Below are 19,163 nucleotides of genomic sequence, written 5' to 3'. Positions count from 1 at the left end.
GATGACACTGCTAGTTGACGTTGCCTTAAGGAGGAAGTCAGCTGAGGACCTGTAAAGCAGTTGTTTCTCAGACCACAGATTCTGCTGTCCTTCTCCTCTTATGCATTTGCCCATCTGGACCTTCCCCTTGTTTTTCTATCCTGTTCAGATCCAGTCCATCCTCTTCTTTCAAGACAGGAATAGACTCTTTTATATGAAATCTTTGATTTCTTATCAATCTGTCACATACAAAAACCTTCATTTTGCAAAAAAGAACAATAGATGGACATGCTTCTTGAGAAAACTCTTTCATTTTGTCCATTTTTAACCCACAATTAAACTTTAGCAATGACAGTACCTTGTAACCCAAGCAAACAGAATAAGAGATTTCAGGGGTGCTAATGCAATTGGAAAGGTTTCTCTAATAACCAATTAGCATGTAAACACGGCTAATTAAGAATAAGCTAAGGGAGTTGACCTTTCAGACACTCAAGGGATTGCTGCTAAAAATTTGGCTCAAGTTTTTTTTTTTTTTTTGTTAAATTTGAGTTATTTGTATGGAATGCTATTAGTTTTTAATAAAATCAATTACAAAAAAAAATGGCTTTGGAGCCATATGTGAGTGAATAATTAAAAATTACTCATTTCAAGCAGCCATTATTAAAACTGGTAATGTATTGGCTATATTTTAAAATCAGTTCAGTGGTATCTTGATAATAAAATGTTTCAGTTTCTATCAAAAACATGTAAAAGGTCTGAGGGACTGCAAACTTTTGAACAGTGCTGTACACATCATATACTGTAATGCAGCAACAAGAAATCAGGAACATCGGTGCTTTGGACCACACAAACAGAAGAAAATCTCATCTGTCTGATGGCTCATGTTTTATATAACACAACAGCATGGAAAAAAGAAGAAAAAGGGCCAAGACTGTGACTGAACTATCCAAACCCGTTAACTCTTTGCACTGTGAACACTATGGCTGCATAATATTGGCTGTCACTGAAGGGGCAATGCAGAACTGTGCTGGAAGGTCGGCACGCGATCACTAAATGTGACATGTCCACTGATTTTCAGTAATGCAAACTGACATATTCCGGTGACAAGATTAGCAGCTGCATTCAGCAAGTCTGACATACTCAACGACTAGAAATCGTGTACAGGTGCTGGTCATAAAATTAGAATATTATGACAAAGTTGATTTATTTCGGTAATTCCATTCAAAAAGTGAAACTTGTATATTAGATTTATTCATTACACACAGACTGATGTATTTCAAATGTTTATTTCTTTTAATGTTGATGATTATAACTGACAACTAATGAAAGTCCCAAATTCAGTATCTCGGAAAATTAGAATATCAATTAAGACCAATGCAAAAAAAGGATTTTTAGAAATGTTGGCCAACTGAAAGGTATGAACATGAAAAGTATGAGCATGTACAGTACTCAATATTTAGTTGGGGCTCCTTTGGCCTGGATTACTGCAGCAATGCGGCGTGGCATGGAGTCGATCAGTCTGTGGCACTGCTCAGGTGTTATGAGAGCCCATGTTGCTCTGATAGTGGCCTTCAGCTCTTCTGAATGATTAGGTCTGGCGTATTGCATCTTCCTCTTCACAATACCCCATAGATTTTCTATGGGGTTAAGGTCAGGCGAGTTTGCTGGCCAGTCAAGAACAGGGATACCATGGTCCTTAAACCAGGTACTGGTAGCTTTGGCACTGTGTGCAGGTGCCAGGTCCTGTTGGAAAATGAAATCTACATCTCCATAAAGTTCGTCAGCAGCAAGAAGCATGAAGTACTCTAAAACTTCCTGGTAGACGGTTGCGTTGACCTTGGACCTCAGGAAACACAATGGACCAACACCAGCAGATGACATGGCACCCCAAACCATCACTGACTGTGGAAACTGTACACTGGACCTCACGCAACGTGGATTCAGTGCCTCTCCTCTCTTCCTCCAGACTCTGGGACCTTGATATCCAAAGGAAATGCAAAATTTACTTTCATCAGAGATCATAACTTTGGACCACTCAGCAGCAGTCCAAAGGCGAGACGCTTCTGACGCTGTCTCTTGTTCAAGAGTGGCTTGACACAAGGAATGCGACAGCTGAAACCCATGTCTTGCATACGTCTGTGTGTGGTGGTTCTTGAAGCACTGACTCCAGCTGCAGTCCACTCTTTGTGAATCTCCCCCACATTTTTGAATGGGTTTTGTTTCACAATCCTCTCCAGGGTGCGGTTATCCCTATTGCTTGTACACTTTTTTCTACCACATCTTGTCCTTCCCTTCGCCTCTCTATTAATGTGCTTGGACACAGAGCTCTGTGGACAGCCAGCCTCTTTAGCAATGACCTTTTGTGTCTTGCCCTCCTTGTGCGAGGTGTCAATGGTCGTCTTTTGGACAACTGTCAAGTCAGCAGTCTTCCCCATGATTGTGTAGCCTACAGAACTAGACTGAGAGACCAGGCTTTTGTAGGTGTTTTGAGTTAATTAGCTAATTAGAGTGTGGCACCAGGTTTCTTCAATATTGAACCTTTTCACAATATTCTAATTTTCCGAGATACTGAATTTGGGAATTTCATTAGTTGTCAGTTATAATCATCAACATTAAAAGAAATAAACATTTGAAATACATCAGTCTGTGTGTAATGAATGAATCTAATATACAAGCTTCACTTTTTAAATGGAATTACTGAAATAAATCAACTTTGTTACGATAGTCTAATTTTATGACCAGCACCTGTAATGTGACATTGGCTTAAACCGCCCACAATTCACAAATGATTAAAGTGATCCAATAAAGGATTAATGAAACACTAACAGGAAATGTATCTTAAATATTGCATAATACCATAAAAGGTGTTTAAACACTCTCGAAAGAAAAGTTAACTGTTTTTGATATATTGTCTTTTGACATCAGGGCAAAGGTCAAGACCCTAAGCCATTTTTTCATCTTCTGTCTGTATAAAGGTATATATTTTAATAAATGAAAGTTCCCCATATCTAATGTCAAAAACCATCGCTTGTGCTTTATAAACACACTTTGCTGCTTCTGTTGTAGTCGTAAGACCTTGACTATTAATAGGATTGAATTCCCCCCGCTTCATAAATTACAACAGTATTTCAAAAGGCATTTATTGTTGTTTACATTTTGAAACGCATAATAAAATATCCGACTTTCAATGTGGGTGTGATCTGGAAGTGACAAACCTGCCAAGATGTAATCTAGAGAACAGCTTCTTATTTCCTGTCTTGAAGACCAATAGTAAAAGATGCTGCTTTGTTCCATCTACTGTGGATATAAAAGAAAAAAAGGCTGAAGATGGTATTATGGAAAACTTATCCAGGAAAGAAGTAGGCCTTAAAAAAAAGAAATTACAAAAACTTATTTTTAATGTACTGGCAACATTTGATATATTATTAATAGCATGGTAGGTTAGATAGCTTTTTGCACACTTTAGTTCACTTCAAAAATGAGCCTTTTCGACACAATATTGAAAAAAAATTAAAATGAAACAGATAGATATAAAAAAAATGGCTTAGGGTATCAACACAAGGCCTGTTTACTATTATAAAGGACCTCTTCTTTGAAAACTTTATTATTTGATGCCCACTGACATTTTGTTAACTCATTATTTTCCTTCTCTTCATCTACACATTATGTTGGTTTTGACTCTGCTGCTAGACTGGTATGGGTGGGTGGTCTATTTAGGGGCACTAAGCGCCATTTAGGGCATATAAATTTCCCATTTATCGTTTGACCTTTTTAATGTGTGAGTAAAATTCATTGAATCAACAAAAAACTGATAAATAAACACAAATCTCCCTTTTTAAAATATGAATCAAGTATCACAAGACAACTTAACATTTATATATCTTTTAAATTATCTGGAACTGCGTTTGGATATTATAAAATGAATTAAACATGTGAAAAAATATGTTTATGTCAAGGTATTTTACAAGCATTTTGTGATTATCTCGAACAGATTTCAAGATATCTTGAAGTGTGACCATGTTCATTCTTAGATATCACAGATGCATACCTTTTGAGGTACAGTAATCCCTCCTCCATCGCGGGGGTTGCGTTCCAGAGCCAACCGCCAAATAAGAAAATCCGCGAAGTAGAAACCATATGTTTATATGGTTATTTTTATATTGTCATGCTTGGGTCACAGATTTGCGCAGAAACACAGGAGGTTGTAGAGAGACAGGAACGTTATTCAAACACTGCAAACAAACATTTCTCTCTTTTTCAAAAGTTTAAACTGTGCTCCATGACAAGACAGAGATGACAGTTCAGTCTCACAATTAAAAGAATGCAAACATATCTTCCTCTTCAAAGGAGTGCGTGTCAGGAGCAGACATGTCACAGAGATAGAGAAAAGCAAACAAATCAATAGGGCTGTTTGGCTTTTAAGTATGCGAAGCACCGCGGCACAAAGCTGTTGAAGGCGGCAGCTCACACCCCCTCCGTCAGGAGCAGAGAGAGAGAGAGACAGAGAGAGAGACAGAGTTTGTTTTTCAATCAAAAATCAATACGTGCCCTTCGAGCTTTTAAGTATGCGAAGCACCGTGCAGCATGTCATTTCAGGAAGCAGCTGCACAAAAGATAGCAACGTGAAGATAATCTTTCAGCATTTTTAGACGAGCGTCCGTATTGTCTAGGTGTGCGAACAGCCCCCCTGCTCAATCCCCCTACGTCAGGATCAGAGAAAGTCAGCGCAAGAGAGAGAGAGAAGTAAGCTGGGTAGCTTCTCAGCCATCTGCCAATAGTGTCCCTTGTATGAAATCAACTGGGCAAACCAACTGAGGAAGCATGTACCAGAAATTAAAAGACCCATTGTCCACAGAAATCCGCGAACCAGCAAAAAATCTGCGATATATATTTAAATATGCTTACATATAAAATCCGTGATGGAGTGAAGCCGTGAAAGGCGAAGCGCGATATAGCGAGGGATTACTGTTGTTCCAAAACAATTTGAGATGGCGTAAAAAGAGTCTGTAGACATTTTGACATACCGTATATACTCACATGTAAGTCGGGTCTTGAAACCCAAAAAATCGATTATAAAATCAGACCCTGACTTATACGCCTGTTCAAAAATGCGACACTTATATATATTTTTACATCTTCTTGCCTCCTCCAATCTCGCACCAGTTTCTCAGACACAATAAATCGCATCATAGGTAAGGGATGCTCTTACGATAAAGGTGCATGCGGCGCAAAACGTTACCTTGTAATAGTTTGGGTTTTACCGCGTGGTCACGTAGGCACAATACATAGAAAAAAAAAGGTAGTGTGCTCCATGGTTACTCTCTCAGCTGGGCGTTACATATCAATCTCTTGGCTAATTAGCGTGAGTTTTCCGCATTTGACGAATACGACTGACATTATAAAATACCGGAAATTATACGGTAAAATCAAGCCCCAACTTATCCATGGGAGAACTTAAACGCGAGTATATACGGTAACTAAAATGCAATTCAAGATCTCATAAGATGATATGTAAGGACACAAGAAATTTGATAAACGAGAGATCACTCAGTCCATCAAGCTTGCTTATTTAGCTAAAAGGTAATCTGTCACAATATCTAATAGACATACTTCTTTAAGGTTGTCAATGTTAAGCTGTCACAATATCTAATACACATACTTCTTTAAGGCTGTCAATGTATCTGCTTCAACTCCTATGTCTCAGTAATTTGTTCCAATGCACTTTCCCTTAATTTTCGCTGACGGCCTTGAGTACGTGATTCACCATTCTGCTGGATCTACTTTGAGAATATTGAAGACCTGGATGAGGTCCCTATGCAGTCTCCTCTGCTTGAGTCTATCAGAGTAGGAGATGTCCTTAAGTCTTGGGATGTACCTGATTGCTCTCCTCTGCACAGCTTCAAGTGCTGATACATCTTTCTTGGAGTGTGGTGACCAGAATCGCAAACAATACCTCAGATTCAGCCTCACCAGTACATTATACAGATGAGCGTAATGTTCTGTGATTTGCATTTAACAATTTTTATGACAGACCCTTAAATTTTATTTGCCTTTCTAATTGCTTTTGGGTATTGCTTAGATGATGAGAACATTGTGTCAACATAAATCCCTAAATCCTTTTGTGAAGTCTATTCCTGTAGCTCAGTATCTTCCATCTTATATTTATAATTGACGTTCCTTTAACCCATGTGTAGCTTGCATGTTTCTGCGTTAAACTGAATTTTCCAAGTGTTCACCCAGTTCTGAACTGGCATCTTGTAAAAATGTCTGTTTTATAAATGGGATTTCTTGTTTGCTTTAAGATATTTTTAAATAAATCTGATATCTTCAGGCAGACGGTGGCATGGCTTTACCTAATTTTCAGTTTTATTACTGGGCAGCAAACATACAAGCCATAAAAACCTGGACACAAATAAATGCACATACACAGGCTTGGTCTGCAATAGAAGTAAAATCCTGTAGTACTTCTTTATATTCCCTGCTCTGCTCTCCAATAAATGAAAGTTATCGCAAATATACTAATAACCCAATTGTGCTTTACTCACTCAGAATATGGAACCAAATTAGGAAGCATTTTAAGATGGAAAATCTTTTATCAGTGGCACCTCTGCAAGGGAACCACCTCTTTCAACCTTCGCAAGTATATCTAGTTTTTAATACCTGGAAAAGTTTTGTGATTAAAATGCTCAGAGATCTTTATATAGACAACATATTTACATCTTTTGAACAATTACGTTCAAAATTTAACCTCCCAGCTACACATTTCTTTTACTATCTTCAAATTAGAAATTTTGTTAAACAGAAATTGCCCGATTTTCCCCCACCTTGCACCCTCCACAATGCTGGAAAAAATACTGCTCAATTCCGAGGAAACAAACACTATTTCCGCAATATATAAAATCTTATTAGAGTCCCTACCTTTCAAAGATCCAAGAGGACATTGGGAAGAAGATCTCTTAATCAATATATCAGAAAAGGAGTGGAAGGTAGCAAAGCAGAGAATTCACTCGAGTTCTATATGCGCAAAGCATAGAATTATTCAACTAAAAATTATATATCGAGCTCATCTGTCTCGCTTAAAACTGTCCAAAATGTTTCCAGGCCAGGATCCAACCTGCGAGCGCTGCAACCAAGCTCCTGCCTCACTGGGTCACATGTTCTGGGCCTGCACCAAACTAACATCATTTTGGACAAAAATTTTTAAGTGCCTCTCAGACAGCCTTGGGGTCACAATCCCTCCTAACCCACTAACAGCTGTGTTTGGTGTCCTTCCAGATGGACTTGAATTGGAGAAGGACAAACAAACGGTGATTGCATTCACTACACTCTTGGCACGCAGACTTATTTTGTTAAATTGGAAGAATCCTAATTCTCCTCTTATAAGTCAGTGGGAAACTGATGTTTTATATTATTTGAAATTGGAAAAAATCAAATTTTCAGTTAGAGGATCTGTACAAAATTTTTCAAAACTTGGCAGGATTTATCAATATTATTTTAGAATAAGAGAATTAACTATTATTGCATTTAACTCCCTTCTCCATCTCTTATTTATATAGATATTTACTTCTCCCCTTCTTTTGTCTAATGTTGCCTTATTAAAAAGCTTAAAGAAATTTTCCTTTAGCTAAGCTCTCCTTCTCAGGGATGGGGTTTGATTTGTTTTTAAATTTGTTGGGTTATAAATTGATCTGTTTGTATGGAATGATTACAATGAAAATTAATAAAATAAAAATATTAAAAAAAAAAAAAAAAAAAAAAAAAATAAATCTGATATCTTGATATGAGCAGGAAGTCTCATGAGACATCGTAAAGTGCATTTCAGATATCTACCTGTATACTAAGATCTCCTTTAGTGCAACTGGATATGTTTTAGCTTACTGACTAGGTGGCTTTGTGTTTGTGGTCAACTTCTTCATGAGGATTTGAAGCAGAGAAGGATAGGAACCTGAGCATTCTATCCCTGAGGACACTCTCCAGTCTTGGTCCTGCAAGTCATTAGTGGTTGAAGGGTTTTGTTCCAACCGCTGTCCACATTAGACGTTAGAGCATAAACAAGGCAGAAAATTAAAGATCTTTTTTCAGGAGCTAATATTACTTGGTCAGAAATGTCTGCTATTTCAGGCTTTGCTTTTCTGACAGTACAAGGGGGCTCGCCTACCCCCGGCGTTGGGTATCCTGAAATACATTAGTCAAGCTGGTTCGTTTTGGAGCCGTGCCTGCTTTGCCCGCGGCATTTCAGACGCGCGTTGTAGGCGCCCGCGTTCATTGATTTTATCCAGGCGGGCTCGTGTTTGTATATCCGTCAGTCAAGCTTGTTCGTTTTGAACCCGTGCCTGCTTTGCTTCCGCAGTTTCAGACGTACGTTGTAGGCGCCTGCATTCATTGATCTAATCCAGGTGGGCTCGTGTTTGTATCGTTGAGCTGTATTGTGTTTGAATTTGGTGTAAAGCGTTCAGTGGTTTGTACAATCCCAAGCAGCACATTATTCCTAACTTCACTCCGCAGTAGTGCCACTCACAATATGGCGGTGACGCCTGTGCCTTCATTCTGCAGTAGTGCCACTCACAATATGGCGGTGACGCCTGCGCCTTCACTCCGCAGTAGTGCCACTCACAATATGGCGGTGACGCCTGCGCCTTCCGTACTATGTTGGGTTTCACTATGCTATGTAGGTGCCTTTGCCTTTTGTACTTTCCCGCGCCTTCCGTACTATCTTTGTGGACCTGTGGGGCCTCCGTAGCCTCTTCCGTTTGAATCTGGGCTGCAGCGCAGAATCCTCTTTTTTGTGTGGCTGTCTCGTTAGTCATTAGCTATGGGCGCGTTGTTGCTTCATTTCTCATTCACGTCAGTTGAGCTCTTTCGTTTTTGGGCTGTGACTCCTTCGTGCGCGGTGGATACGACTTCGCTTGCGGTTTATGAGACGTGCGCTGTACGCGCCTGCACAGTACGTCTCATGGTCCCATCGCCGTGTACCTGCGTCCATGCCATCCGGTTTACCATTCTCGGTTAGTAATATGGATCATTAAGACAGGAGTCCTCTATCTCATTCCTGGAGGTCCACCGTGCCTACTGGTTTTCATTTCATCCAACTATTGGATTGAAATTACTGCTGTTATTTCAAAAATGCTTTGGATTTAACATTTATTAAAATTATTTCTCTACCTCTTTAAAGGGATGCATTTCTGCTTGATAAACCTCCTGCAAATAGCAAAGTAACTAGCAGCTCACTAACTAAGTTGGCCAAATTTGCATCCTTGAGTCTTTATTATAAAGTGACTATTTTATCAGAGCACTTGGCAAAAAAAAAAAAAACATGAAAATAAGTGAACAACTGTAAAGTGCTAATCTGCTTTGTTCCACAAAACATTCAAAGCGCATCACTTAAAGTACCTCTGGGCTCTTGCAGGCTAGCCATTCGAACTGCATTACTTCTTTGACCCAAGTCAGAAATGTTTTCCCACGGGTCACAAGTCCTTTGATTCCTCTGAGGGCAAAACCTTTCGACCCTTCTTTTGATGCATCCTCCATTGGCACGCTCCTCTCTTATCAGCTGTCACTGTCACCTATAATTTGGAAAATCAGATTAAAAACAAAAGAGGTCATTAAATTAGAAAAGGATGACAAAGATCAAGCAGCTAATAAAAGTAGATGTTAATGTTTGGAGAACAAATCATTGTTTTCCAAGATAGTTATAAAAAGCTTTTAAAAGGTGATAAACAAATAAATTTAAAAGTTAAATGGGTTCACTAGCAGGTGTAACACTGACAGTTCTACAGAATTGTTATGACCTGCCAAATAGCTCAGAGTAAATAAAAAAATGTACTCCCCGTGCACCTCCAGTCTTTTTACTTGATCCCCATCAATGTAAGTTACCACCTATTTTTACACTCACTAGAACAATCTAGAATGTGTCAATCTTTGCTCAAATACTGAGTTAGCCCATACCACACATCCAGAAGAAGTATGACGTTATGAACTGTGCTATGCAAATCTACTAAATATGGCATTTTTCTTCAAACTAACTAAACACGAAAATGACATACGTTTATAAGAAAATCAGATTGTTGCCTCCGTTTAACTAACTCAATCAGGAAGTCTTGCGATGGTCCTTTGTTGCATCTTAGCAGAATCGCTTTTCATGCTTCGCTTGTGAGTCGGGCCAGGAGCCTAAGAAGCCATTGCTTCCTTCTCCCAGGACCACTAGTGCTGTAGTGATGACGGTTATCCTCTAGTGTAGGGTTAGAGAGGGGGATACAGAGAGAGAAGAGGAATTAGTGGCGTAAATAAAGATCACAGCAAACCAAAATAATTTATTTGATTAACTACATTGTATTTCATTTGTCTGATACCTACAAAATATGTCAGATGGGTATTTTGAAGGGGTTCTTTTTAGTTTCTTTTTCTTTGAAATGGATTGCTCCAAGCAGTGACAGATCATCAAATCTCACGTTTTCTTACAGGCAGAAATTGCCTCTGAATGAACTCTTCTTGAATTAAATTTGGTGAAATATCCATATAGGGTAAACAAACAGACAGTGACACTAGTGAATTTACTGTGCCAGCAAGGTGTGCTGGATAGAAGAGGGACAAAGGCCACACAAACTGAAAGAAGAAAAACATGCTGCACACAAAGGACATGCCAGTCATTTTGAAGTGAAGGGCACAAACACTGGCAAGAAGAGGAAGAAGAAGACATTACATTTATATAACGTTGTTCTCACTACTTTACATAGAGAGTGGGGAGTTACTTCATCCACCACCTATTTGAAGCATCCACTTGGATTATACTGGATGATGCAATGGGAGCCATTTTGTGCCAGTAGATTCACCATACATTAGCTATAAGGTGGTGAAGGGATGAGAGAGATAGTTAGCTAATTAGGGACAGGACATGATTAAGGGGCCAAAATGACCAGGCTGAGGTGGATAATTTAACCTAAACATTGGAAAACACACTACTCTTTACAAAAGATGCCCAGGAATCTTTTGTGACCACAGAGAGTCAGCCTTGGTTTTATGTCTCATCCGAAGGACGGCGCCATTTTTACAGCACAGTGACCCCCATCACCGTGCTGGGGCATTGGGATCCACCATCAGAGCACAGGGTGAACACCCCCAGCAGGCCTCACCAACACCTCTTCAAACAGCAACCCAAGCAGGGCTGTCTTAACGCATGGACACGTACTTGCCCGGGGGCCCCATGCTAATTTATATATGTTGTGACTTGCTGAGTGGTTGAGTAGGTGGGGGCCCCAGTGCACTGCTTTGCCTGGTGGCCTATAATGCTGTTAAGACAGCCCTGAACCCAAGCTGTTCCTAGATGGTCTCCCATCCAAATAGTGGCTGGGCCCGATCACACTTAGTTTCAGGTGGATTACCTGTCCTGAAGTGCATGTGGTACGGTTGCTGTTAACGCAGCAAAGTTACATGCTGTATTGTATTTGTCATTGTTCTTTAAAAACATATCAGTTGCAGATATTTCACAATCCGTAACTATTATTTTCCTTTAAAGAAACTACCTGTTCATCCAGTTCAGCTGGTGCTTATGCCAGACACAGCCATGAGACAGACCCACGCCAACGATTAATTCTGAAATTAGAAGCTGTAGGTATCGGAGGTAACCTACCAAACTGGATCTCAAGTTGGTTAACCGGCAGGAGACAAAGAGTACAGATAAGAGGTGAATGCACCACGTGGAATGAGATTATCAGTGCTGGCCCTCAGTGGTTTGTCCTTGGACAGTTACTTCTTCTAATTTATATTGATTACAGAATAGTTAATAAACTTGTGAAATTCACAGATGACATAAAAACTGGAGGAATGGCAGACTTTGAACAGGCATTTAAAACAATTCAAGAAGACCGAGACATGCTTCTGAACTAGGTAATTTAACTTTAGTTTTCTGGTTTACAAAACTGAACTATTCTTCACGTAATTTCTATTTGTGTGTTACCAATATAGAAACCTCTTCTCTTTTCTCCACCTCCTTCTTTGTCTCTAACTCCCTTTCTACTTTCCATACACCTTTTTACCATGACCACTGACCTTCCTTATTCTTTGCTAATATTACCTCTTGTCTCAATTATTAAATGGTTACACAATAAAAAGGCAAATAAAATGTTATATTATAACACACTTTTGAATAGAAATCATGAGACGTTAGACTATAAAATGCACCAGTGAGGTCTAATCTAATTTCCCATTGGGATTAATAAAGTATCTATCTATCTATCTATCTATCTATCTATCTATCTATCTATCTATCTATCTATCTATCTATCTATCTATCTATCTATCTTGCCTACTATACTAAAAGTAACATCTATCTATCTATCTATCTATCTATCTATCTATCTATCTATCTATCTATCTATCTATCTATCTATCTATCTATCTTGCCTACTATACTAAAAGTAACATCGATCTATCTATCTATCTAGTTCTGGTCACCACGCAGCAAAAAAGACCTTGCAGCACTTGTGCTGTGGAGAACATCGAGGTGCATCCCTGAATTTAAGGACGTATCCTATTCTGACAGACACCAAGAATCAAATCTGTGTAGTCTCGAGCAGAGGAGACTGTGTGGGGACCTAATCCAGCTATTTAAAATCCTCAAAGGCATTGATAAAGTAGATTCAGCAGAATTCTTTCAACTTCATGATGATTCATGCACTCCATTCTCAGAGCAAATTAAGAGGACGTGCATTAAAGGCTAAGCCTGGAGGCACTTCTTTACTCAAAGAGGTGTGGGAACTTGGAGCAAACTACCAAGACATGGAGTTGAAGCAGAACCCTTGACAATCTTTAAAAAGAATTTGGATGAGATTTGGGGGGCAGCTTAGTTATTAGTTAAACAAATGAGCTTAATGGACTGAATGGTCCACTTTCTAACCCTTATGCAAGTCCATACTCTCACACTAGGTGTGCTACTTTGTTTTATTCTTTTTTGTCTTTAAAATATTATTTTGTAGTAGGAAATGTGTACCTCCAGTCCGGTGCTGCTTTTATTTCTGCCATGTCACTATGTCATAATCACCATACATTCCTATCATGGAGTTGTTGGTAAGGGTGGCCTTTCTATTTGGTATGTGCTGCAGTGTTCAACTTTCTCATCGCATCCTGTTGCCTAATCATATTGGCTTGACACTGAGCTAAGGTGGCAGCTCTTACCATAGGAAAATGTTACTTAATGTTATCTGTATAGTTCCTTTGGTCTTTTCTGTGTTGATGTTCAGGCCATACAACTGTGCGATACGGGCCAATATCAAAGGGACCATTGCTGGCCTTGGCGTCACTGTAAGCAAATATGGTGCTGTCATCTGAAAACATCAGGTCAGTATGGAAGTAATCCTAATCGTAATGCACTCCACACCTACCCAATATTACCTTCCTCATAATCATGCCGACCGCTATGTTGAACAACAGAAGTGGGGACCACGTCTCCCTGGTAAACTGCAGTCTGGATGGTAAACTCTTCAGACAGTTCATTTCGGATCTGCACATTCCTGGTCAGGCCCATCGATCTGGAAAGTTAAAGTTTCAGATGTGTAACATTTCAAATTTGAATTAATTGGACTTGTGGATTTGTCATTATTCCTTAATAAGTGTTAATAATTGCCCAACGTCCATACTCTAGCCAATACAGGCTCACAACAACACATGTTACAGACGGGACAAAGTGATTTTCTGGCAAACCTGATTAGAAAAGTATCTTCTATATAAACGTCTACACGTGGAAGTGTGTGTGTCTGTCCGACCTGGAAGTGAGAAGTGGAGTCGGGGTAAGGGCTACACCTCCGAGGATACGCAACCGAAGCTAGCACATCGGCAAAAAGAAACATCCAAGGAGAGAGTCACTCGCTTAGCCGCTAATACAGAAGCGAGGGGAGCACATCGGCAAAACGGTATCCCTTTTACTTTTCCTCCCGCCGCTAATACACCAGCGAAGCGAGCGTGTTGGCAATACAAAACCTCCTAGGAGAGAGACACCAAAAGTAGTTCCTTTCAATTACCTGACATCTCTACATTTCAATTTTTTTTCTGACAATTTCAATAGTTTCTAGGACACCCTGCTTTTTTACAGCACAGGCTTACATAGCTAGTGTTTCTATAAAACAGCTTTAAAGAGTTTGTGCAAATTAAAATATCCTGAATTATTTTGATATTTACTAATTCATATGTCACTAAATTAATACATTATAAACTTTTTAGTATATGATTTTAAGCAGTGTTTATTTTTCAATTAATGGACAGAAACTGCAAGTGAATACAGTTAGTACGTGGACAAGATAAATTAGGTAGACCACAAAAATACCATTGTTTATAAACCCAACGCTCAAATTCCCCAAAGCCAATTAAAATCCCCCATTGTTATAGAATTGTGTTTGTCTTTTATTCTGTTTATTATTTTTGAGTTATTACATGTTAATACTGTATGTATATATATTTTCTATCATGTGTATAGTTATTCCTTCTTATTTTGTGTGTGGAGCCCCAGGAGGCGGGGCCACCCTGAAGTCTTTATTCCTGAGCTCTCTCTGTCTGGCTATAGTAAGCTGAGAAGGCTCAGGAGCAACGGGTCACTCATTCACAGTGCAGTTAGTAAGTACAATTTGCTATCGAGCTTTTGAAATGTGATGTTTTTGAAATCTGTTATTTAGTTTGAGAATGTTGATATCAAATTTCAAAAGCATGACATCAAATTTTAAAAACTATCAAAAGCTTGATATTAAACTTCAAAAGTGTCATTTCAGATTTTAAAAACTTGATATAAAATTTTCTAAAGCTCAAGAACAAATTTCAAAAGTGTGAAATCAGATTTCATAAAAAGGAAAATGGATTAAATGTTAAAACGTCCTGCCATAATATACTGACATCTAAGCACTCTTTTGAATTAAGTTTCAAAGGCACAATATCAAATCTCAAAAAAATTCAAAAGCTCGATATCAAATTTAAAGCCAGCCATGTAATCAGCGCATGCTCCCAACCTCTCTCGGAGCATCGTTAGAACAATACTGATATCAAGGAAAATGGATCAGATGTTAAAACGGTCTGCCATACGGAACGTGTGCTTAGCAATTGATGTGGTGAGCTTGAAGACGTTACACACCGACTTTCTAGGTAGTACAATAATATTTGAAGCGGTTCGCATTTTATTGTTAAACGATAACGACCTTTTCGAGCAGCTTTACCAGGTATGCAGCGGTCATCTGCCAGTAGTAGCCGCCAATTAAGTAGTCTAATACGGCGCAGGGACAAAGTTTAATTTATCAGGCTGCAGATGCAGTTCTCACGCTTTTATTCAGTCATAAGCATTACAGATGATGTTGGGATCCTCCCGATTTCTTAATGAGTACTGTAAAAAAATATATTTTTAGAAATCGTTAACCGATTTTAAGAAGCCAGATTTTGTTGGATTGTTGCAAAGGAAGACCGGTGGTTTTTGTACTTGTCTCCTGCAATACGTTTGACAGATAACTAAAATCTACTAGACCTAAACTGACGTGTATGGAGAAAATGAATCAGAACAGTTTAACTACATGCTATACATTAGGAGCTTCATGTAGTAATGAGAAAAGCCCCTTCCCACACCGTATCAAATGATGCAAACGCAGTGTACGCGGGCGATACACAAAACCGCATACCAGAAAAAGTAGGATACATCAATATAAACCATCAGTTTGAAGGTTAATTAAGCTCTTTATCAGATTAGATGGGTGGCTCTGAAAAGAGCCGTTGGTTTCTAGCAAGTGTTTTGCCGCTTACTTGGAACTGGTGTACTTGGTAACTGCCTTGGTGCCCTCCGACACGGCGTGCTTTGCAAGCTCTCCCGGTAGCAGGAGCCTTACAGCAGTCTGGATCTCCCGGGAAGAAATAGTGGAGCGCTTGTTGTAGTGCGCAAGGCGAGAAGCCTCTCCGGCGATGCGTTCAAAGATGTCATTCACAAAGGAATTCATGATGCCCATCGCTTTAGAAGAAATGCCCGTATCAGGGTGGACTTGCTTCAGTACCTTGTACACGTAGATGGCATAGCTTTCCTTCCTGGACTTTCTGCGCTTTTTACCACCCTTAGCTTGGCTTTTAGAAACGGCTTTCTTCGAGCCCTTCTTGGGAGCAGGAGCGGATTTCGGTTCAGGCATAGCTGCAGACTATAACAATAAAAAAAAAAGCTGAATGTGACAACTTCCCGGGTTTCTGTCTTTAAATCCTGTTATGCAAATGACCTGCATTTTAGCGTGAGGCGCATCCACCAATGACGAATGAGCAGCCGTTTCCTTCACTTGTGCTGGGGAATGTGGGGGAGGATTCCGTTAAGCTTGATTTTCGCGCGCGCGCACTTTTGCACTTGGCTTTTTGTTATCATATCATATATATAGGATGGTCCAGATCTAATTATGCAATTTTCATTACGCTATAACTTATTAAGTTTATTACACAGAAAATCGCCCGAAAAATCCCAGACCATCGAGAAGTGTGCGAACTGGCGACATGAAGAATTGTCTTCGCGCCGAACTGGAATCGTCCTGGCATAAATCAAAGTCATCCCGACGATCTGGATCTGTATAATTAGATCTGGACCACCCTGTAGTTATCATATAGTAGGACATATCAGGGGTATTTTTTTTCTCTAACACCACCGAGTATTCCCGCTTCGTTTTGAACAATATCTGGTTTTGGCGGACACATGTAATCAAGTCATCAAAGGAGACAAAACAAAGTAACTTTTACCTTGCACATATTGGTAAAACATAAAATTCGAAGGGATTAAGGAAAGTAACTCGGTAGGGCAATAGTAAAGTAATTCGTATGTGAAGGTTAGGGGATTCCGGTCATTTAGAGCAACGAAAAAAATAAAATGAATTATCCGTATGGATCCTTGCTCATGGCGAGCTCTATATTGATAGATCACGAAAGTCGTAAACGTGGGGACAACACAGGAATAAATGCACGATATGATCACAGTGTACGCCGACCTTCGTACTAAGTATCAATCTTTTCTGCTCCGAATTGCGCCTTGAACAACAAGGCCTATTAAATTGCCAACGTGTTTGCCAAAGCAGTGTTTAAACGTTAAACTAATAAGTGCAAACGAATGAAGGAAGACAGGGGTAATGTACTAAAATGTCAGTACAATGAAATACAGAAAACGAATCGTAATGTGTAAAAATAAATTATATGTATGTATACGTGAAGTACAAAGTTACAGTCAACATAATAAAAAGGCACGTTGTATTTTTTGTTCAAGGCTGATTTTTTTTTTAATTCGAAGCGCCGTGAGTTTGAACTTTCCGCTAGTCGAGTGACGTCACAGCGCATGCAAATCAGCAGTCAGTTCGCTCAGCCCGTCACGCCCAAAGGGAGCCTTTATAAAAGCGCAAAACCGAGCTCCAGGACTATTTTACTGCAGAATTTGATTCCGCTCAATTTAAAATGTCTGGTAGAGGAAAGACCGGCGGTAAGGCACGCGCCAAGGCTAAGACTCGCTCTTCTCGAGCTGGTTTGCAGTTCCCCGTAGGCCGTGTTCACAGGCTTCTGAGGAAAGGCAACTATGCCGAGCGAGTGGGCGCCGGTGCTCCCGTTTATTTGGCTGCTGTGCTCGAGTACCTGACCGCTGAAATTCTTGAGTTAGCCGGTAATGCTGCTCGCGACAACAAGAAGACCAGAATCATTCCTCGTCACCTGCAGCTGGCTGTCCGTAACGATGAGGAGCTCAACAAGTTGCTGGGTGGTGTGACCATCGCTCAGGGTGGTGTGCTGCCTAACATTCAGGCTGTGCTTCTGCCCAAGAAGACTGAGAAACCAGCCAAGAGCAAGTAAGCTGAGAAAACACGATTACTAACCCCAACGGCTCTTTTCAGAGCCACCTATCTGTTCAAGCGGGAGCTCTTTTTTTTCCATTAAATGGTTGCACTTTGATCGAATAATGCCTGTTAATAGGCTCTATTTATATTTTGTCATGCATGAGGGCGACTGGTACGGGTTTTTTTTGTGGAAACCCGTGTATCGGCTTTCATTTGGGTAAACTTGACCGATGGGTCTGTAGTCTGTCTTGCACTGAGATTTGTCACTGCGATTGGCTGCTGAGGTGGCAGTTATGCTAGTAGTTGCCTTGATATTCTCCCTCAGATAGCATAAATGTAGGGTTTTGTAGGAGGGAGTGAGAACAAGTGCAGACCTAAATATATTCTCGGGTGCTACTATAGTTAATGTGTGGATCGCGCTTTGAGTACTGAGAAAAGCGCTATATAAATTATTAATAAATGTACTCGGCACATTTTCTTACAGCGAGGGGCAGCCACTAGGAATGAATGGCTCAGTATATTAGAGGAAAGGGATAGGACTTTTATTGATATTTAATGTGGCAGTGATGGTCAACGCCGTCTGCATAAAAGATGAATTGCCAAAGAAAGCTTGATCAATGCGAACTCACTGATCGTGCGTGTCTTTGGCCTGAGATAAAACGCACGTGGACATGGATGAGACTCCACAAGGAACAGGCAGGGCCCTTTATCTCCTTGTACAGCAGCAGCGCTCCCACTGTGACAATTACAGATTTATGGAATATGTAAAGGATGTTGCTACTCCCATTTAAAGGTAGTCTTCTACAAAGAGCAGATTATCCTCTGCTTTTTATTTAGCTCTTTATTACTAGCAGTGTTTGGAGAACATTAGCTTTAAAAATAACGGTTACTTTTACTCATTATTTGCAAAAAAATGACATGATGCTATTTACTTATAAAATGTAACACATTACAAACATTACTTTTTTTTTAAATTAAAAATTGCTCCTTTCACAACCCAGGATTTATTAAACCCTAAACCCATATATACATCTTTATGAAACTCCCCAGATGCAACCAAATATAATTTTCTTTTAATAAATACATTGTTCTTCATGTGCTATAAATTTAATATCTTTCCCCTTTTTATATCCTCAGTGTGAGCTCCCAGAGATTCGCTATATGACCATATCTGCTGTGCCACCAGATTACACAATTTCCATATATGTTGAGCAAGTGGCTGGATGAAAACTAAACTGACTTATGTTTCTGTTACTGCATTGTATGTAGCACATTCCTTTGTGCTTTGCTGAACAATTGAGCCCTGCAAAGGACTGGCATACCATCCATCTCATTTTCTTCTTGCCTTACCAGCAGTATTTCCCAGCCTATTTTCTTCATTGG

General features: G+C 39.6%; 3 protein-coding genes across 3 annotated transcripts in view; 1 reads left to right on the top strand and 2 right to left on the bottom strand.

Annotated features, from left to right (window-relative positions):
• Positions 1 to 3,600: 3,600 nt before the first annotated feature.
• fnbp1l (formin binding protein 1-like) overlaps positions 3,601 to 19,163 on the bottom strand; it is a 373,280-nt gene continuing 357,717 nt past the window's right edge. The window contains exon 15 of the transcript XR_007935965.1: positions 3,601 to 3,612. The gene's annotated coding sequence lies outside the window, so the exon portion shown is untranslated. The remainder of the gene's footprint in view (positions 3,613 to 19,163) is intronic.
• On the bottom strand, positions 15,695 to 16,142 carry LOC114659612 (histone H2B 5-like). Its single transcript, XM_028812187.2, has one exon. It carries the CDS (start codon positions 16,116 to 16,118, stop codon positions 15,741 to 15,743), a length of 378 nt encoding a protein of 125 aa, XP_028668020.1. The 5' UTR covers positions 16,119 to 16,142; the 3' UTR covers positions 15,695 to 15,740.
• LOC114659610 (histone H2A-like) lies at positions 17,374 to 17,844 on the top strand. Its single transcript, XM_028812184.2, has one exon. The coding sequence runs from the start codon at positions 17,410 to 17,412 to the stop codon at positions 17,794 to 17,796; it is 387 nt and encodes a 128-aa protein (XP_028668017.1). The 5' UTR covers positions 17,374 to 17,409; the 3' UTR covers positions 17,797 to 17,844.

Source organism: Erpetoichthys calabaricus, chromosome 10, assembly GCF_900747795.2.
Source record: "Erpetoichthys calabaricus chromosome 10, fErpCal1.3, whole genome shotgun sequence".
In the NCBI taxonomy this organism is placed as follows: domain Eukaryota; kingdom Metazoa; phylum Chordata; class Cladistia; order Polypteriformes; family Polypteridae; genus Erpetoichthys; species Erpetoichthys calabaricus.
This window is presented reverse-complemented; position numbering and strand designations above follow the sequence as displayed.